Genomic DNA, 21,203 nt, shown 5'->3' with positions numbered 1-21,203 from the left:
AAACCAAGATGAAGCCCATGCAGTGACATGCCGAGAGCCTGGAGTCGAGAAGTCGGATTCTCGGACTCACAACACAAATGGCAGCCTAACTGATTTAGACGTCTACCAGGCGAAGCATGCAGGTCGGGACGGACACCTAGAATCTCAAGATACTCCACCGCGTTATAGAACTCAAGCTTGTCAAAATCTAGCCCAGAGCTTTCAGGGTGCTCCTAGGATGCAGAGACCTGAAGCCTGTCATATGCCTTATGAGAGCAAGCTTACACAACGGAGAGGTTCAATTTCGTCAATATCCGCATCTTCTGAAGAGCCACGATCAGAAGATTACAACACTGCAGACGAAGCCTGCTCATCTATTTCGCTTCCTCGACAGGACGGCATTGCCCCAGCCAGCTTTCCTCACACTGATTACACTGTACCAAGTACATTGGACAATAATGACAACGACGTGTCACTCAGTGTGGGAGCTTCAACCTCCAACTTATGCAACACGCCGGAAGGGCGAATGAACGGACGCATCGAGCAATTGAGGAATGTACAGACAGTCGGCCCGTTCAAAATGCTCTTTGTCATCTGCTGTCACTGCGGCCATTGGCACGATCTGCCATCGAGAATGCGTGCGAAACTCACTTCGCCGAGCACATCTTCAGTCGCCAAAGAGCATAAGCTCTCCACTGACAAGGGTGAACCACGTGCTGGCCAAGAATGTATCGATTCTAAAATACGCAAAAATAGTTCTTCAGGACAGTGTGTCGATTCATCAAGTACCGAATCTCCTGCCTCTGCCGCAAGGTCTCAATCTCCGACTACGGTGCAGTGCTGCTGGTGTAATCATCGCATGGATAGGTCATGTTGCCAAGGATGGACAACCATAATTCGCATGTGTGAAAGGCATCACTAGCAGTGTGCCAGAGAAATTGTCATCTGTATGGTGACCGGGAGTGATTGTGAATTCTACTGTGGAAGTGACCATTGGGTGGAAACATGCATTGCAGTTATGGTTGGCTTATTAGAACGCACTTCAGCTTTTGCTGGGGGACATATTTTTGGATTCCGGACGAGGAAATGGTGGACCACATTTGTAAATATAAGAATGAAAATGGAAAATTAAAAGGATAAAACTCGCCGCCGAGGACCTCGGAGATATCGACATCCATAACTCGTATAATTTGTAGTCAATGGTTGCATAGATAAAGATAGAGCCGCTTGATAAGTGGAATAGTGGATAAGCCAGGGGCGTGGCAGGTGCCGGAATGCCGATAGTAGTCTACCATAGTACTTTTTACCCCCGAGCCCGCATGAACGGCGAATCGTGGGCAAGTCCTTTCTACCAAGGTACCACCCGCCGTAGTACCTAGACTCTTCGCCGCCCTCCTTCTTTTACCCCTTTACCAATCAGCGGGCCATTAGATGGCTTGTTTCTGGCGCCATGGTGCGTCAAAGGAACCTCTCAAATGCTTCGTCGACTGCTTCTCTCCCCGAAAGTAATCAGGTATGTATGGCGGCGCTATCCCATATGGTGTTGACCTTTCTCCGCCATCAGTGCGCCCGCTTCCCATCAGAAAGCCCCTTTCAATTAGCGGCATCTAATACCATGTAGGAGCTCGAGAGCATGTATGACTATCTGGCCAAGGTCATTCTTCTAGGGCCGAGCGGGGCGGGAAAGTAAGTCCTGATACTGAAGATAATGATCCGTGACACCTCCTCAGGCTTCGTCGGTCACTGATATCTTCGCTATTGCAGGTCTTGCGTGTTACACCGATTTGTGAAGAGCGAATGTACGGTACTCTATCTCTGATTGGAATTTCATCCCCCCATTTACAAAATTATGCCAACCCTCCTGGTTTCCCACGCTCATTCCGGAGTTGGACGCGGTCGCTAATATGCCTCTCTCCTTTAGGGCGAGTGCTGTCATCCCAAACAATTGGGGTTGAATTCTCCTCGAAGATTGTCAAATTAGGCACCGGGCCGCGACGAACACGTATCAAATTGCAGCTTTGGGATACCGCTGGAACGGAGAGGTTTCGATCCGTCTCCAGGTCGTATTACCGAGGAGCTGCAGGGGCCATTCTCATCTATGATATAACATCCCACGCGTCATTCGTCTCTCTTCCCACGTTTCTCATGGATGCACGTGCACTTGCTTCCCCCAATCTGAGCGTCCTACTAGCCGGTAATAAGTCAGACCTTGCCTCCGACTCCGTGCCACCTTGCGATCCCCTTGATGACAATGCACGCCCACCTCCCACACCGTCTAGTACATCCAGCAAGGTATCTTTTCCCTTTGGATCGAGCGGCGGCTCCGTACGCTCAAACTATGATACCACAACGAGAATGACGGCCACACATGCACCTCATGGTCGTGAGGTCAGTACCGAAGAGACTTCGCACTGGGCGGCTAAGTCCAACATTCCCGTTGCAGTCGAGATCTCAGCTCTCACGGGTGAGGGCGTAGAAGAGCTCTTCAACCGGCTGGCCCGGATAATTCTCACAAAGATCGAGTTGGGCGAGATTGACCCAGACGACCCCCAAAGCGGGATTCAATACGGTGACGGGGCTCTCTATGGCCATGGCACGAGCGATGGTTCCAGCATTCGAAGTCGCATGTCGCTCGACGACGGTGCTGTCCAATTACATCACAGACATCCAAGAAAGAATACTACTAACAATTGGAAGTCTGGCATGAGGGAATGGGAAGATGTATTTCGCTTGAGCGATTCGCACCAGAGGAGAGGTCGCGGCTGCTGCTAGTATTCTTTGGGCCGGATTACCACTAATCAACAGCTTTGTTATTCGCGGTTTTCTTTTCATACTTTTTCCGATGATCACACCCGACACTGGTCTCAACCTACCACGATAAAATGAGCCCACCGCATCTTGATTTTTGCTTACAAAACGGCTGGTCGGTTGTCCAAATTATGTCGTGGAAGCGCACTGCGTCATTTCGGCCGAAGGCTTACTTTTTGACCTCTCGTAATTTGTGAGGTGATTGACGGCCAGTAGGCTTGGTTCGTGCAGCATGATACCCCCTATAGTCAAGCACTGTGACTACCATGTTCAGTAAGCGAGTTATTTGAGTTTGAATATGCATTCCAGAAGTTGATTGTTATCAACTGTTATTGCGGTGTGTGTTATCCAGCCAATCCTCAAGAGCTTTGTTACGATTACTTCGGACGCAGAGGCTTGTGATGGCCAAGCCATAGTCAGCACAAACTGAAGCGGGGATATAGTTTCTCAAGATCACGAGAGATATGTTAAATGATCATATTTTCTGGGCCGAATCAATTGCCTGAAGATGCCTCGCAGTTGACATTCTGTGATCCAAAAGACCTCGAACCTGGAAGCCATCTGATAGGGAAGTAGAAAGCGTGAGGAATAACTGACGTCCAAAGCAACTGGTTGCAGTCTGCTATGTTGCTAATGTCTGACGACTTTTATGAATCGACACCACCAATAAGCGTTTTGATGCCCTTTCCAGCTTTAACCCCTTCAAATGCTCGCTCGGCATCCTCGAACTTGACGACACCCGTGATCAGTTCCTTCACGTTTACCTTTCCCGTGCCTACTAAGGAGACTGCAAGCTTGTAGTCACCACTCCCATAACGGAAGCTGCCCTTGACGTTCAGTTCTTTGGTGCAAGCCGCCATTATTGGGAAGGTAATTTCGCTTCTGCCCATACCGCCCTGGACATATGTTCCCCCAGCACGCAGAACGTGAATGCCTGTATGAACCGAGGGCTCCGCTCCTGACGCGTCAATGGCAACATCTGCACCCGAGCCTAGATCATTTTCGGCTATTAACCGTTGAGCGTTCTCCAACGCCGCGGCTTTAGCTGGCTCAAACGTGGCCGTTGCTGCGTACTTCTTGGCAAACTCTAGCCTACCCTTCTGAATATCAACTGCGATAACCTTGGACGCACCGTAAGCCTTCGCCACAGCACAGCAGAGAAGTCCAACCGGGCCAGCACCGAAGACTACCACTGATTGACCCGGGTTTATCTCAGCCTGTTTGACGATATGGACGGCAACACTAAGGGGCTCCATAAGTGCACCCTCCTGTAGGGTGATGCTTTCAGGAAGCTTATAGCAAAAGTCCTCGGGCAGGACGTAATACTTGGCCAGGGTACCGTCGTATGGAGGTGTCGCTGCGAAAGCCATTTTCACACAAAGATTATATTTTCCCGCCTTGCATGGTTCGCAGCGGCGACATGGGATTCCTGGCTCCATCGCAACGCGGTCTCCTACCTTTAGACTGGTAACGGCAGAGCCAACCTTGCTGACAATACCGGAAGATTCGTGTCCCAGAACCATAGGGTCCTTGACGACAAATTGGCCAATGGAGCCATGTTCCCAATAATGAACCTTGAGGATGAAAATATCCGACATGTCAGCTAGGCAGGCCTTCAATTCTTTTGGTGATACGCACATCACTACCACATATACCAGTGAACCTGACGTTCACCAGTACGTCGTGAGGATCTTTTATCTCTGGGATTGGCCGGTCTTCGAATTTGACGCGGTGAATTCCCTCAAGAACGAAGGAAAGATTCTGGTAGTGATTGAGGTCATTAGCGATCATTCAAGGTGTGCCACTTTGAGTTCATGGTGGGTGTGATGAGCCACCATTGACCCTATATAATGAATGTTCAAAGCACATACCTGGGCGCTGGTATTCTGGGTACTCATGATGGGCGAAAAGAAAGAGGCACACGGAGAAAGCCAGCTGACTCGAGATGTTGTAGGAGGTGAAGCTCTTGAGCTAGAGTATGGCTAGAAAAACGGATATCGTCACTGAACTTTCAGCTTTCGAAATTTATGCTTTCTTTCCTTATTTATCCTTTTTTCCCTCGGTCTTTTCTTAGTTTTCGGATATGTCGCCCTAGGGATTTTGTTGCTTCTCGATCCATCTTGGGTAGCTTGGTAGGAGGTATCGACGTAAGTACTAAGGTATGGGGTAGAGGGGGCGGGGTGGAAAGCCCTTCATTGGTCCAGAATTAACCGGCGCAGCGCCAAATTTACCCGGAGAAGGCAGCTGACCGGCTATATTGATTAGTAAGTATTTCAGGAGATTAACTACGTTAACTGTAATACTAAATAGTAGTTAGTTAACCTAGCCAAATATATTCTTCAATGCTCGGGTGTAGAATAAATAGCAAACAAATTTGTACCACGGGCTGGCCAATGGACTGGTTTACTCGGTCCATAATCATCCATTGACTGAGAGAAATGCGCATACTCAGTGCACTCCGATAATCATGGTTGGCACAATCTAACGGGCTGACGTGTAGTAGATTGGCTTACAACTAGTACGAAGTAGTGCCGGGCATTCAAATGAAGGACTGCGTGTAGGTAGTCCTATTGGTATGTAATGAAGCAAGTATGGCCTATTCCGACTATATTGCAACTCAATACATTATTCGGGTTGCTTAATAAAAAGGCGCCTTGCATACGGGGTAGTAGAGAGTTCCCTGGCTGGTAAACTATCTGATTAGGAACTGCTTTTTTAGTATTTTGTAGATGAGCTACCGCAGCGCAGCCTTACCGCATTAAGCTTAGTCCAACTTAGCTAGCAATCATTCCATCCACCATCTGTTCTACCATCCATCCATCAATCCGGATACTCATGTTCCTCCGTCTCCCAGTACCATCGGCCCATCTCTTCCTCAATTCTCATAGTTTGCGCCTGGCTTGACCGCGGATCCATCTGTTCACCACGCAATGGTTTCACCTTAGAAAATTACTGTCTTAACAAGGGTCCCTCTTCCATGCTGACTGTCGCCGGCTACTCTCATCATGATTAGAGCCGATTCTTACCTTCGTTCGCGGGGCGCCATGCGCGTTCTTCTCCCAAGGGCCGGGTGCTACTTCAGCCATCCGCTACGCTTAGGATCTCAGAGGAGGGGCTTGCAATGGTCCGTTCCCCATCGCGCCGATGAGAAACCTCAGTCCTTCAAGCATCAATTATACGAAAGTACACAGCAACGCCTCAAACGTGAGCGTGCTGAACAGGAACGATATTCACAGTTCCAGTCCCAATCCCAGGGCAGTCGCAACGCGGCGTTGATGTTCGGTATGTCTAATGCCCGAGGCCCGCTTCATGAACATTTCTGGAGCTCTCGAGACCTTGATTGCTGATGTCATTGTGCTAGCATTGGCCTTCTTCTGCACTGGGGCTTACTACCTGGGCTCTTTGAAACCTGCTGAGCTTCCCACTTCGTCAACAAGCCCCGTTTATGATATACAGTCACCGCGACATAACGTTACTCCCTCAAATTTACAGGCTGCTTGGGCGGACTTCGTTGAGATTTTAGGGAAAGACAATGTTTCCACACAAAACGCCGACTTGGATATGCATGCGGGGTCCGACTGGTCTTCCTACGCCCTGAAAGAGGGAGAAAGACCGTTCCTCATCCTCTACCCGTCTACTACGGAGGAGGTATCTCGGATCATGAAGGTTTGCCATCAACGGTTAATTCCAGTAACCCCCTACTCAGGCGGTACCAGCTTGGAGGGCCATTTTGCGCCCACGCGGGGTGGTATATGCATTGATTTCCGTCGTATGGACCGTATTCTGGGTCTCCATAAGCAGGATCTAGACGTCGTGGTCCAGCCTGCCGTTGGCTGGGAGGAGCTGAATGAACATCTCGCTCAGGATGGTCTTTTCTTTCCCCCGGATCCGGGCCCTGGTGCTATGATCGGTGGCATGATTGGCACGGGCTGTTCGGGAACCAACGCCTACAGGTATGGCACTATGCGTGATTGGGTGCTTTCTTTGACGGTAGTGCTTGCCGACGGGACCATCATCAAAACCAGGCAACGCCCACGGAAGTCGAGCGCTGGTTACGATCTTACAAGACTCTTTATTGGGAGTGAAGGCACCCTCGGTCTGGTGACCGAGGCTACGTTGAAGCTGACGGTCAAACCTAAGAGCCAAAATGTCGCAGTCGCGAGTTTCGCGACAATACAGAATGCAGCAGAGTGCGTGACTCGCGTGGTGGAAGAAGGCATCCCAGTAGCTGGGGTCGAGATCTTGGATGACGTGCAGATGAAGTGCATCAACGAAAGTCAGTCCACCAGCCGACACTGGAAGGAAGCGCCTACCATATTTTTCAAGTTTGCGGGTACGCCTGTTGGCGTCAAGGAGCAAATAAACATGGTGCAGAAGATTGTTTCTTCTACTGCGGGTCGGTCCTTCGAGTTTGCCCGAGGTGAGAGCGAAATGCAAGAACTCTGGAGCGCCCGGAAACAAGCACTTTGGAGCGTTATGTCTATGAGGCGAGGTCCTGAAGACCACGTTTGGACGACTGATGTAGCTGTCCCTATAAGCAAATTACCCGAAATCATCGAGGCCACCAAACAAGACATGACTGAAAGTGGGTTGTTGGCGGGGATGTGCGGTCATGTCGGAGATGGCAATTTTCATGGTATGGATACCTGCCTTTCAACCCCAAGCCAATTGGAATGAGCTCTAACGCGCGGCAGCGATAATCCTCTTCAATAAAGACGAGAAAGCAACAGCCGAGGCTGTGGTTCATCGGATGGTAAAGCGGGCTGTTGAACTAGAAGGTACAGTTACTGGCGAGCATGGAGTTGGTCTCGTCAAGCGGGATTACCTGCAACATGAACTAGGGGAGTCTACAGTAGATGCTATGCGCCGGGTGAGTAGCCCTACATCCATGTTCCCCCATAACACATGAAACTCGTACTAATGCGGGCGTTCTACGCCCCGTAGCTCAAATTAGCTTACGACCCCCTTTGTTTGCTCAACTGCGATAAAGTTGTGCGGGTTGAGCCACCGGCGCCAGGTGAAGTTAAGGAATGGTAAGCACCCAAGTCAATCTCTTGATAAGCCAATATCTACTTGGTTTCAGATAGAGACGCATATAGCATGGTAGTGGACATATAAACATCCCATCTTGGCCTCAGTACTATCGTCTATTGCCTTCTGCCACCTTCGCTAAGAAGAGGGAGCGCGCGTGCGAAAGAGAAAGAGAGGGATTGAGGGACGGTTGCTTTCTGGTCTAAATATACTCATATGGATATCGGTCCTCCATGTAGCCTGCTTTTGTACCTTTGCGATGGTCAGTATAGGTACTCTCTTGTCATGTTGCTTTATTGTTGCCCCCTCCTCAGAGTATAATACGCGCGATACAAATCCGATTGTTGCAACGCGACCCGTTCATAGGTTACTTATAGGATGTATCTCTGAGAGCCCTTGAGTGTCAGGTTAGTGCAACCAAGTAGTAGATACTGCCTTGTCTGCAGGCGTACAAGACAGTAGTACTTCGAAGCCCTATGCTGAAGGAAAGGGAAAGTGCACGTGTAGATCGTTGGTCTGTCCCGGTCGGGAACCTGACGAGTCGGTCTAGACGTAATCAGCACTACATAGTTAGTCAGTACTCCTACATGATCAGGTAACTCATCTCTATACATCGTAATCCCTTCTAGACAGTTACCTAACTGCTCTGAGCTCATCTCATCACTATCATCACTAATATAACCTAGCTAATTTATTAATCTGATCATCTCATGATGAGCTAACTATCCGAGGACGTGCAAAATTCAAATGTCAGCCCGTCGTTCGGAAGAGCCGGCTAGTCGAGTTGTAGAACGCCTCCGCAATCCGCATGCGTCGCTCCGACTTCACCGCCGCCTTCCCAGATTTAGAATTCCCTCCACTATTTACCTCACTACTACCACTACTACTGCGAACTACCACCATCACGTCTTTCCTAGCCTCCTCCTCCTCCTTCCTCTTTCCTTCTTCCTCCTCCCTCGCCCATCTCTCTCTCTCTCTCTCTCTCCCCGCTTCCCTCCCCCTCAATACCTCCTACTCTTCTTTCATCTTACACTTCAAACATACAACCCCTCCAACCCCCGGGTACTTGTTGCAGTTCCTTTATCTCCTCTAACTCCCTTGCCTTTTTCGACGGAGATTCCTGATATCGACACCGATCACCATTGCTTTATCTTATAAAGACTTACTTCGCCGGCTCATCTATTATCGTACTGGTCTCGTCTTACCCTCGCGCTCTCTTGGAGTTTTGAAGGGTCCGAGTGTCTGTTGTTGACTTTCATATTGTACTTACCGTATTTCATCGCTGCCATTTCACCCTGTCATCAGGATTATCCATCTTTCTATTTCGTACTACCTTTCTCTGCGACCAAGTGTCTTCGTGTGTCTTTTTTTGTTACATTTCAGCCGACAATGCATTGCGTAAGGAACCACTGAACTCTTTTTCTCTTTTTCGCTTCTGTTAGTGGCTTGGAAATCGAGACAACCGGCTGCCTCAGTGAGTTAACTTGCGACTGGCTCATACGGCACTTCCGAAGACGACTTCTACGAACTTCAGTTGCATCCTTCGCTCCACATTTTAGGACCAAGCGACCGGTCCGTTTGGCCGCAGTTATTCTCGTTCAGTGAGCCTGAAAACAGTCCAGTTTACAGGATCGGATAGGGTCGCATCGCAATGAAGATAAAGTCCTGCCTCACTGATCTTCCTATTTCAGCGATTCTGAGAGTTGCACGCCTCCACTGATTGCACCTGGAAGATCAAGTTCATCATAAGGGAAGGGTGTTTCTCTTTATCTTGTCGAGCAAACCCGCTTAACTGTGTTTACTTCACGAGCCGTCTGGAAGATTCGTATCCATTATATATCCATAACTACTACATTGGGTGCTTGGGCTGGCTTTATCATCTTTGTCATTGTGAAAGTACGAGTCAGCGAGGATTAAAATGCAGCGGATGCCCTTACTCAGGAAAGCATCATATGGTGGCTCATCGCCGACTACAGTCGACCTTTCGCGGCCATCATTCGAACAGGAAGGCTTAGGCATTTTTGCGAAATACGACAAGGCAGCAGTTGGGACTGAAACAATTAGCCATCCTCCTTCGGGGAAAAGCCCCTCGGCTTTTTATCGTCAATCTACAAGTGCAATGTCCCAAGCGTCCACAGCCAGCAGTTCGGCCATGAATAAACCAGGCTCACAATATGTTCATCCCATGCGTCTCGCTCCACGTGCTTATACGCCACCATTAAATCAATCGTGCCAAACATCCATACTTGAGAGCGATGATTCTCCCAAGGATCCATTTGCGGGGAGCAATTCCCCGACACAGTCAGGATTAGAGTCCTTCAAGCCGGGCACAACCAATCTAAGCAAGACACCCCGACTATCGCTACAGACTCATGATAGCTCTTCCACGAGGTCGCCTGGGGTTTCTCAGACGAATATAACCGGCCGTTCATCTTTCGGATATTCACGAGACAACGGAAGCACCTTGGATACAACGTCACCGGTATCTAGGTCATCTTTGGATTTTGTTTTCCGATCTAAGACGCGTACGAGCATGGACCCTATAGCTCGGGCGGCTACGGTACAAGCAGCACGTCAGGCTTTCGAAGAGAAGGAGGCAGCTAAAACATGGAGGTTTGAGGCTCAACAGATGAAGGCAGAGGAAAAGCAAACAAAGCAAAGGGGGAAACAGCATCTGCAGACCAGGTTCACTGGTGATGACGTAGATCTGGAGGACGGACAAAAGGAGGTATCTGACAAGCCGCAACCTTCAACTTCGCAGTCAGAATCATGCCCAGAGACCTGGAGATCACAACCTAAAAATACATGGGTTCTCTTTTTAACGTGGTTACGAACTAGGATCTTCAAATTGCGAAGAAGGATTCGAAGATTAGCGTGAAGTTGATCTAGGTATGTGATATGATCTTGTTTATGATTACATATACAAAGCACTGGGGCATATGTGCCAGTGGTGTACAGGGCTACTCGTACTCCCTACTAGTAAGAATTCTAGGTATCTCGAGATAACGCATGCTGCCGGGATACTCTGATAATCTCATCCATCCGCCTCACACCCTCCCCCCCGCTATACATATATATATAAAAATGTGATTGGAAATGGAAATGGAATTAAAAATGACACAACATATAGAATAATTATACAAACGATAGAATAGAATGCAACGGAGGGAAATGGGGGAGATAATGAACTGTTGCGAAGACCCAGCAGAACCCCAGCGAAGTTTGTCCAGCATAAGTGAAAGTAAGCACCGAACAAAATACTGAAGTATGCCAACATAACTCCTCTTAAGGAGCTGAGCAAGGACGTGAAATTACAGGTTTGAATACCTAGAGCAACGTAACGATGTAAAATCATAGTCTGTCTCAAGATTTATTTCCTGATTAACTGAAACTAACTAGAAAGAGCATCTACCACATTGCGGAAGATCATGTTGGCGGGGGGCATAACGAAGGGCGGCGCATCACCGAAGACGTTAGCCAGTTCTTTCTGCTGAATTTGATTGTCCGAGCCAGTAGTAATGTGCTGTGGATCTTGAGACTTCCCACGACCATGCTGGCCGAACAGATTTCCAAGTCCCGAGTTAAGGTGAGAACCAAGGTCGCGCGAATGACCATTGCTCTGGAAGCTCTGATCAAGACGGCCAATCCGCTGGACGTTGGCCGCAACATCAACAACAACATAATCACTCGAGTGCATAGCCGATAGTAAAGCAACTGGATGATGCCCAAGGGTGGTTTCCGACAGCAACGCTAATGTGGGAACATCGTATACCTGTATAGAAGATCGGATCATACGGCTCTTCTTTGAATGCTGATGATTCTGTGGGCACTGTACTGACACAGCGAAGGTATTAGTCTCAGAGCTTACAGCCAACAAACGAGGCTGCTTGGACGAAACGCTTCCGGACCCAGGCAATTTGACTGCCCTGACAATATCATCAACTGTATCCCATACGGAGACTGCCTCTTGGGATGCTACAACAAGATTGCACCCGACAAACGCAGCCGCGCAGGGCATGCCCTTATATAAACCGACTCTGCTGTAACGGACGCTGCAATTTTGCGCATCGATTAATATAGCAAGTCCGGAGTTGAGGCATGCATTGGATCCCAGGCAAACGGCAAGAACAGACCCATCCTGAGAAAATTCTATGGAAGCTGCACCTAGTGAGTGTGCCATGCCGACATCGATGTAAGTTTTCAAATCAATGGCTCTCCGACATTTCCAGGTTTCCATAGGCTCTTCTGGGTTGTCAGATTTTAAGCCACTGCGCTGCCTAGTACTCGGGCACCAAAAACGCAAGACTGCATCTGAACCGATGGTCGCAAACTCCGCGCTGTATGCCCGTACTGCAACATCCAAGACACGCACGGAACCTTTGTCACAGAAATGGGGTCCGTCAATTCGGGTAACCAATTCCCACAGGTTGGCAGCATTATTCCATCTCCAAAACTTCAGGAAAGTTTCCTGGAAGCCATCCGAAGGATGATTAATTCCTGAATCCCCATGATACAGCGCTTGCATGTCTCGTATGTAGGGGCTCCAACTGTCGACGGTGGCCATCCATTTACCATCGTTGGAAACACTGATGTGGGTAACGTCCGGAGTAACTATGTGAGAGCCATCAGGGCCAATCTTCAACGTAGTCGCGTTGGTGCGTGCAAGAGCTTGACGGGAAATATGGCTGTTGGTACGGATATCGTAGGTTTGAAGCATGGAGGCATTGACCAGGGGGTGACTTTCTTGAGTCATCTGACGAGAGGCGGGTACAGCTATAATAAGGTGATCGAGGTTCTGTGGATGCATTGCAGCAGGAACACACTCGAACAGGGGCTGGTCTTCAGGTGAAATCTTGCCATGAGTCTTTGCAGTTTTGGGACACAGCTGCAACCCTGTTATGGTAGAGAAAGGTTGTAATTCTCTCGCTGACAGGACAATAATCGAGTTGTCCGCTAATTTGACGGCATATAGATTCCCGCTTGTAGATATAACTATGTTGCCGATCGGAGACGAAAGATGAGGCAAAAATTGTTTTCTACCGGTGTCCAGCTGCCAGAGCACCATGACCGATTCATGGCCACCTGTTATGATGTAGTTTCCTTTCGTTGAACAGGTTCATCAGTGAAATTGTCTCTATCTTAATGTTCTTGTTGGAAGACCTACCATCCTTAGACCAACGCACGCTGTTCACAGAACTCCTATGCCAATGAAGGCGCCGAGGAGTGAGGTTTCTTTCATGTTGACGACCTCCCTCATCCTTGACAAAACGCAGGATGTCATAGTATATGAGAATAGAACCATTTCGTTCACCTAAGACTAGATCGACCTTTTCCGCATGATCCCGATCTTTTGAACCCTGCGCTCCAGGGCGATTCGACGCTGTGTATTGCCGAACATCAATGCACATGACGCTGACAGGCAAGTTGACCTCTTTCCAGATATAACGAACAGAATCGGAAGGCTGAACAAGCCCTGTCCAGCCGAAAAACACATGCCGGTCGCTGTATGCTACAATAAACTGGCCTTGGCATGCAACCTTGAGGTTAGTGATCTGAACATGGGTTTCGAGTATGATCATGTATTGTGAAGCGTCGCTAGGGGAGGCATTGAGCGCGATCACACGTGTTCCATCCTTGCGTTCCAAAATGAAAAGCAATAGATCGTTCCCAGAATCACTAAGGCACACGTCGACAGAAATCGTCTTGTGACCTACTTCCCAAGACGAGCATTGTTCGCCAGAGAGCCACTCCCACTTGGTCACAGAACCGCTCAACGTAAACACATAGAGGAAGTTTGGGTTCGCCGGAGAGAGTTTATATCCAGTAATGCTATCTCCAGCTGTCGATGGTAGTGTTCGAAGAAGGCGCGAGGTCGCAAGAGAATAGACATGGACTGCAGTCTCGAGACCAAGGAGGAGATACCTAACATGAAGAGGAGCTTAGAAGGTTTTTCAATTGCATGGTAGGCATTCAACTTACTCGTCATCACTCGTAAAAATTGGATCTAGGTTGCTGTACTGACCAGCTACCATGCTGGTAGACGACCAAGTTTCATATTGCGGTTCGTTTTTCTGTACAGTAGACACAGAGCGGGCTAATGTACACTGCTCTTCGACCCCATGCTTTTCCTCTGAGTTGATTGTGGCCGGCGTACGCGCCTTATTGATATCGTTCTTGCTTTGTGATGTGCGACGTCGCTTGACTCGTGTATCGTCAATCTGCATTGTCTTTCCTAAAGCCGCATCGCCAACTCGGGATCTCTTTGACGGTCGTTTTGGGTCTTGAGTATTGCGCATTGGTAAGTTGATATGGAGGAAAAGGCAGAAATCTATAGAAATCTGATGAATTGTGATAAAGGCTTAAAGACTCCAAGGCTCCAATGTTAATCGTCCATACACTGGCGTAGTAGGGTCGATAGTGTTGATGACGGCCTGGCCTACAAAATTCCAGTCCCGTTGTCTACTTTTTTTTTTTTTATCATCCTGTCAGGTGCGGTCATTCCCTTTGTAGAATAGCGGTAATTTAACACTAAGAAACAGTAATATATGCGGTATTTTTGGTTCTAGAAAAGCAACAAGTGGGGCTGCGGTCTAGTGTTTGTTCAATCGGAGCACGTCTCGGGCAATTTGATGGCAGACAAAAACTGCACTCATTGTCTTTGGTGAGTACCAGCAATAAGGGACCAAGACAGAAACATCAATTCCTACCTTTCTCCGGCTGTCAAGATTCCAAACGCTTTCTGATAAATCTGACTCCTCTATACTCACTTTACTAACAGGAAAACGTTTTCTGCGGAAGAAACAATCAGACCAAATGATCATCCCCGTCCGCTGTTTTTCTTGCGGCAAGGTACGTGGCACTTGATACCCTATTGCGCTTCTCGATCTCATGCAACGTAAATTCCAGGTTGTCGGAGATCTTTGGGAGCGTTATCTCCAACTTCTTGATGAGGGTATACCCGATGGGTAGGTATTGGTAGTCGAATTTCTAACTACGGCGACAAACTAACTGGAGCTTGAAAGTGACGCCATGGATCAGCTTGGATGCAAGCGGTACTGTTGCCGCAGAATGATTATGACTCATGTCGATTTGATAGAGAAACTCCTACGGTAAGTGAACCCCTGGCTGGAATTACATGCACATGGAAACTCATATTTCCAATAGGTATAATCCTACTGAAAGAGACCGGGCGAAGAACCAAATATGAACACGAGCTTTACTCGCACATCCATAAGTTGGGGGATATCTCTGTTGCTTCCTCACATGGTGCAATCAATACATTCACGACCTTGTACAGAACCAGAATCCACTGCCAGAGATCGTTGGCCTGAATGGGTTGTTTGCTTGCATGGCATTGCTAGAGGATGGACGGTCTATATGTTTCATCCTTCTTCTCTCTTTTGCCACCTCACGCTTTGCTTGGTTTCTTCCTGGAGTCTATGAAGAGGTCAGCGTTTGATTTGGAGTCATATAACGTCTTGCCAGCTCGATCACGGTGTGACACATGTTAACCGCAGTCTTTGAGCACGCTGGTTGCACTCATACTTATGGCTATTTCTCTGTCTGTGGGTGAAGAATAGCTACATATCCCTACGCTCGGCGGCTTGGGCCAATTTGGTCTCATCGGTCAAAGATGGTCGAGTACGGAGTAGCGATCATGTATATCAGAGCAGCTAAACTTTCATTATCGACTTCACGCTTTAATCGAACGATATCTTTGAACCGCGGGGGCCAGTATGGCAATTTTTTATGCCTAGTGATTATATACATTGTTCAAGTACCACTGGCAGGTAACACTGGCTGGGCTGTAGGTAAAGCTCATCTCGAAATGGCACCTGGCCGGGTCTGAAACAGTACTACTAGTACATATCGACCGTAAATTCTCGTGATTAGCGGAAGGACGAATGAGATCAATCGCTGCGTGAACTACCGGCCAAAGCTCTCAATATATCAGGTGTTCCGGGCTGATAAGCCATGTAAGTGCGCACGGCGGGATCTTTAGAGATAGAGGTGGAGCCGTATAGTTACTGCGTGATAGTCTAAGTCAAACCTAATCAAACAGGTGTGCCTTCTTGCGCCATGCTTCGCTCACTGTCCATCTCGGATTTGTCGAGTGTAAGTAGTACTGCAGTCCCGATACTTCTCCTGCCAATCGCATACGAAAAGCGAGCTGGTGAAGGCATAGGGCACAGGGCGCAAATACCAGGAAACCGCGCCATTGGGCAGCTGTCTGTTGTTCTGTTCACATCATGGTGGGCTAAATACAAGATACTACGGAGTACAATTGGCCAAGATCGTAAGTGCGTGTGGAAGCGCCGAGTAGTACGACCCCATAACATCCATTGTACACGGACCAATAATAAGCCGGGGTACCCCACCATAGTACTACTACACCTACAACTAGTACTTATGGCCAATGGCTGTTTGTTATCTAATGCCTTGGTCAAAGGTCACGATTTGTTGCTCATCATCACACTGCAGCGGCCATTTTCCAGTACTGGTTAATGATATGCTTCGTATGCTCTCAATAAGATTGTGTTTTGTGTTCTTGTTTGTCAGTTTAAAACCAAGGGTCATGATTAATCGTTGATAAATTCGTTATTCCTCGAATGCCATCTATCCAGCCAATACAAAGTGGTCTAGGCGGAGTAAGCACTCGAACCGTACATATCGTTGCCTTTGCATGCTTGTCTTGGGTGATACTCCGAAAGTATCAGTGCAATCAATATGTGTGTGCCACATACGAATTTACTGTAGCAACGAAGGGGCTGGAAAGCCTGTACCTCGTACATGATAGGCCTACCAACTAGCCTCATGCATAGCGTATCACGGGCTAAGCTCACTAGGAACAGGAAGCGCGGTACTATCTGGTATTATAGAGCACCCTTCAGTAAGGATGAGCTCAACCCCGCTGGCGTTAGTCAACCAACCTAACTACAGCACAGATACTAACTAATTACTATTCCTTCATCCGCCTCCACTAAGCTTAGACACCTATGCGCCATGAGTCGATTTCAACTCGGATTGCTAGATCAATCATCATAGGCCACAACATGATTATCATTCTGACTCCCTTGTACGAGGATTGGACATTCATTGCTTGTATCTTGCTTCGCGAATAGTCTTCAAGATGTAAGTTATAAAACACGTTGCCAACCACAGTCTGTTAATCATTCCAGGCCCGACGGAAGTATAAGCAGCTCATCTGACGAAGGGGTAAAATACAGTGAAGAGTCACCTTCAAGACCTAAGCAACCTAGCCACACTGAAAAGTCGGTCGTCAATGATATTCAGATATCTGACACTCGACCTAAAGCAGTGCCTCCGACAGCAACAACCCAGTCGTCGCACACACCAAATACCACTAAAACTGAACTTACAGTATGTGCAAGTTTCTCCGACGCAAGTGTGATTGGTATAAATCCGAATTTTACATTGACTCTAGATGTGTTGGTAAGATACAGCCAATGAATGCGGTTTCCAACAGCAACCCAACAAAGTCGGATGAGGACGAGCCTCCAAAGTCTGTGATACATGCACCTACTGGGTTCGGCGAGTTTGTGAGTGACCACCATCCAATGCACCTCATCTGCTGTGTGAACTGCACGGCTAACTCTAGTTGGTATAAACAGGTAAATGGCGTGCAATACTTTAGCAGCCCTTCACAGTCAGAGTCAGATGGAGCAGAAACCTTAGCATCAAACGTGGTGGCACCTCCTTCCGTGAGCACTGGACCTAAACAGTCGGCCAAGGTACTGATCCTCTGGTCATTGTACATGGATGTACTGACAGGCATCAGGAGAATCAATATGGTCCGACATCACCACCGCCGCTGACTACTACATCGATTCAACCAGCCAGAGACTGGTTTGAACGAGCAACCCCACGTGCACAAACAAGGCAGGAGTTCCTCGACATTAGTAAAGATGTCCATTCCACCAGTCATAAAGTATCAGAAATGGCCGTAAATCACTGCGAGGAACAGCCATTATTCACCAGGCCCTCGGTCAATAGAGAACTCGCTTCCTCAAGAAATGCGAATGCTGAAGATGCTGGCCAACATACAAATGGGAAACCCGAAAGTCACCACTCACAAGTTGTACAGTTGTCTGATGAAGAATCAGAGATTCGTGCTTTACAAGCAGCTCTGGCTGAATGCTGGGCTCTGTGCAATACACTGGCAACGCTAAGCTCCATCCACCGTGAACGTCATGGATGCACTGTGGATACTCGGGAGGACGTCTGGAGATCGTGCTGGCGATTGTGCCAGGAATTGTACGACAGTCATAGTGATGATCGTGCACCGCAAATCAACCCAACGCTTGACCTTTGCAGAGACTTCTGCCAAACACTATTCGAGACCCGCGTCAGAAACGACGAGAATGCCGATTCTGTTCTCCGTGTTAGCTTCGAGCTGAACAATCATCTGTACAATACACACGACCGTAACCTCCCAGATGCTTTCAGAGAAAGAACCTTGGACTTCTACATCACTATATGTCACCGCCTGATGAAACAAAGGACACTTGTATCAGAAACAGAATCCCTTTTGAGCGCCTGCTGGGCCCTAGCAGAAATGCTTTTCAGCATACGTCAGAGTATCAAAGAAGGTAAAAGGCTAGGTGAGGAATTGCTTGGTTCTGCAGTTCAGGCTTGTTGGGAACTATGCGATATCTTCCGTGAAGGTTGGACTCAACGTACTCTTCGAAACTCTGATCGAGGTACACCCCGGCCAAGTCAAGCAACCTTTACTACACAGGTCGTTCAAAAACCGAAACCATTGGAGTCTGGTTCGGTTGATGAGTTGATAAATCAACAAGGAAACCCCGAGACACCAACAACAATATTCGACGATACCGCAACCGTGTCGCCCGATGACGCACCAGTACAGAATATCTTCGTCTTGGGCCAAGGCCCAGGTCAGTCTTCGCACGCCTGGTCGTCTAATTCGTCTAATATCTCGGGTCAAAGCCAGTCTTCAGAACAAACATCTTCCACGCAGACGGTGAAGACATCATCCCGGGATCCAACCCTGGCATGTGTTCGGATATTAGTGACCCAGGCCGCAATAAATAGCGGATTCCAGCGCGTCGGGCCACATAGTTTTCCTTCATTCGTCAAGTCGCTTTCTTCGGACGCGTTTGGGTCGATGCCATGGCAGGTTGCACTTTTGAAGAATTACAAGCAATTGGTAGCATTCGATCCGACATTTAGGAATGTGGGTCCCTCAGCTAGAGCGGGTGCAGCTGATGTGGCATGCGCTGTTGAAGTGATGATGCAGAGCGGGCAACATCTTTGGCTGCGCGATCTTTACCGTCTCGTGTTCGGATTTCACATCGAGGAAGCAGTAAACCGGAAAGGTATGATGCTTCAAGTATAGCTCTTTGGCCCATATAGTTCCACACGTTGTCTATTGTGCTGGTAACGTCCGGGTTCAGTTGCGTGCTCTCTATACGTCCGGCAAGCCTGATATGATTTAGAATATATAAAAGATATATTTTGAGATATTTGATTTATATGATTTTATAAATTTATAATTTGTTTTATCTTTCACAGGATCTCTCTATATAATATCTATTAACAATAGTCTAGTGCTACTAGACTGAGAGTATAATACTATAGATCTTTTCATTATTATTATTATTAAATATTCCTGTGGAAGGCTTTTAGAGAAAATCTGTTTTTAGTATAATTTGAAAACACTAGTATATGATATATTCATTCAAAAAATAACAAGAATTATTAATATAATATATATATATATAACTAATTATTTATTAGAATTATTAATTTATCATGTATTTAATTTATATATCAATATATATCAATTTAGGAGGTCTAATGATTTATATTTAGATAGTTCACTTTGGTTAAATAATTAAATATTATTATATATAATGAAATTTTAAAATTTAATCAAACCTGTTACCTGACCTGCTAAGAACTTTTTAATCTAATTTATAGAATAGATTTTGATTAACTGATTTCATTCATAAAATAATTTTCAATTTACTAATTTGTTCTGTTGAAAACTTAAATTAGATAATCTATATTAGCTTTCATTTTTGAATATGTTATAATCAACTAGTTCTTGAAGACTACATTTTTTATTATTTAAATTCTAATATTAAAGAATCAGGAATCTTCAGGAATTTCTTAGATTTAAAAATCTTAATTTTCTGATTATTATAAACTAATATAATATATTAATAAAACTGTCTATATATTATATTTTTAAAATCATTATTATATTTCTTGACTAGTTCATCCTATTTCTAGGTAATTATATCATACTTATTTACTATAATGTTCAATTCCAGTTTTTATTTCATAAAACAAAAGCTAGACTAAAAGATTTTTCAAGATCTTTTATATATTGTACAGTTCTCTTCCTGGATAATTTTTTTCTAGTTATTAATTTCTTTATCTAATAAAAAGATAAATATTACTATAGTTTTTTCTCACGCGGAATAAAATCAATTTGATTTTCTTCAATTATTATATTTAAGAAATTCATTAATTAGTAATTTACCTGGGGACTTAAACTTACATTATGTCATTTTTAATTTTTTTAGTATTATGAAATATATATCAGAAGAATACTAGTAATTTTATTAGATAACTAACCATATACAGTATTAATTGAAGAAAGAATAAATCAATCATAATATTTAACATTATATAAAAAACTAAACATATCTTATTTAATTTAATATATCTAAACTAGAGTGTCAAACATGAGAGAAGAAGGGAAAAGTATAATATATATATATATATAACAAAGATAAATAAATAAAATAAATAGAATAAATAAAACAAGATTATGTATAATAAATAAAGTAAATAAAATTATATTATATATCTTGGTTGTATTACTCGCTATAATCTTATCTTTATTTTTTTAATATGAAATTAATCTAAAATCATTCTTATAAATATTTGTAAATTTTATTTTAAATCAATTTAATCTATAAAATATTTTCCGCGGAGTGAAAGACTAAAATATTTTATATAATATTAAATTAGAAATTTAAAATTCTGTATAAATATCTCATTGCTATTCATGAAAAAGGAGAATAAAAATAGATATCATGGAGAACAAGTAACTAATAATTACTTATTTTAATTTTTAAATATGAAAGATAACTTATATATACATAATTTTACAGGGAAGGAGGGAGGAGCTGGAAAAAAAGAATAAAAAAGGGATATTTAAATAAAAAGAAATTATAACTAGGAAGTTCTACTAAGAATCATAAGTATTGAGCTTTAATCAATAATACAGAATAAAGATTTATTATTTATATATATATATACAAATTCTAAAAGTTTCTACAAGAGGCAGGTGGGGCTTTATGATATACTTTAAGATTTTACATATAGAA

General features: G+C 45.6%; 6 protein-coding genes across 6 annotated transcripts; 4 read left to right on the top strand and 2 right to left on the bottom strand.

Moving 5' to 3' along the window:
- Nucleotides 1-533: 533 nt before the first annotated feature.
- AKAW2_80981A (uncharacterized protein) lies at nucleotides 534-875 on the top strand (the record flags this gene model as incomplete). The annotated part of the gene is made up of 1 exon (XM_041682062.1): nucleotides 534-875. One exon carries the CDS (start codon nucleotides 534-536, stop codon nucleotides 873-875), a length of 342 nt encoding a protein of 113 aa, XP_041548942.1.
- Nucleotides 876-1,612: 737 nt separating this feature from the next.
- On the top strand, nucleotides 1,613-2,751 carry AKAW2_80980A (putative Ras family GTPase (Rab4b); the record flags this gene model as incomplete). Its single annotated transcript, XM_041682061.1, has 3 exons — nucleotides 1,613-1,665; nucleotides 1,744-1,778; nucleotides 1,901-2,751. 3 exons carry the CDS (start codon nucleotides 1,613-1,615, stop codon nucleotides 2,749-2,751), a joined length of 939 nt encoding a protein of 312 aa, XP_041548941.1.
- A 683-nt stretch (nucleotides 2,752-3,434) lies between these two features.
- Nucleotides 3,435-4,578, bottom strand: AKAW2_80979S (NAD(P)-dependent alcohol dehydrogenase; the record flags this gene model as incomplete). Its single annotated transcript, XM_041682060.1, has 2 exons — nucleotides 3,435-4,361; nucleotides 4,426-4,578. 2 exons carry the CDS (start codon nucleotides 4,576-4,578, stop codon nucleotides 3,435-3,437), a joined length of 1,080 nt encoding a protein of 359 aa, XP_041548940.1.
- A 1,214-nt stretch (nucleotides 4,579-5,792) lies between these two features.
- DLD1 (FAD-binding oxidoreductase) lies at nucleotides 5,793-7,824 on the top strand (the record flags this gene model as incomplete). Its single annotated transcript, XM_041682059.1, has 4 exons — nucleotides 5,793-6,069; nucleotides 6,149-7,423; nucleotides 7,482-7,657; nucleotides 7,732-7,824. 4 exons carry the CDS (start codon nucleotides 5,793-5,795, stop codon nucleotides 7,822-7,824), a joined length of 1,821 nt encoding a protein of 606 aa, XP_041548939.1.
- Nucleotides 7,825-11,209: 3,385 nt separating this feature from the next.
- AKAW2_80977S (WD repeat protein) lies at nucleotides 11,210-14,114 on the bottom strand (the record flags this gene model as incomplete). The annotated part of the gene is made up of 3 exons (XM_041682058.1): nucleotides 11,210-12,918; nucleotides 12,983-13,740; nucleotides 13,798-14,114. 3 exons carry the CDS (start codon nucleotides 14,112-14,114, stop codon nucleotides 11,210-11,212), a joined length of 2,784 nt encoding a protein of 927 aa, XP_041548938.1.
- A 2,834-nt stretch (nucleotides 14,115-16,948) lies between these two features.
- AKAW2_80976A (uncharacterized protein) lies at nucleotides 16,949-19,198 on the top strand (the record flags this gene model as incomplete). The annotated part of the gene is made up of 4 exons (XM_041682057.1): nucleotides 16,949-16,950; nucleotides 16,998-17,199; nucleotides 17,277-17,570; nucleotides 17,618-19,198. Coding segments are annotated over 4 exons (2,079 nt in total).
- Nucleotides 19,199-21,203: the final 2,005 nt, after the last annotated feature.

Source organism: Aspergillus luchuensis, chromosome 8, assembly GCF_016861625.1.
Source record: "Aspergillus luchuensis IFO 4308 DNA, chromosome 8, nearly complete sequence".
Classification (NCBI taxonomy): domain Eukaryota; kingdom Fungi; phylum Ascomycota; class Eurotiomycetes; order Eurotiales; family Aspergillaceae; genus Aspergillus; species Aspergillus luchuensis.
Note: the sequence above shows the minus strand (reverse complement) of the source record. Positions and strands in the feature narration are given on the sequence as shown.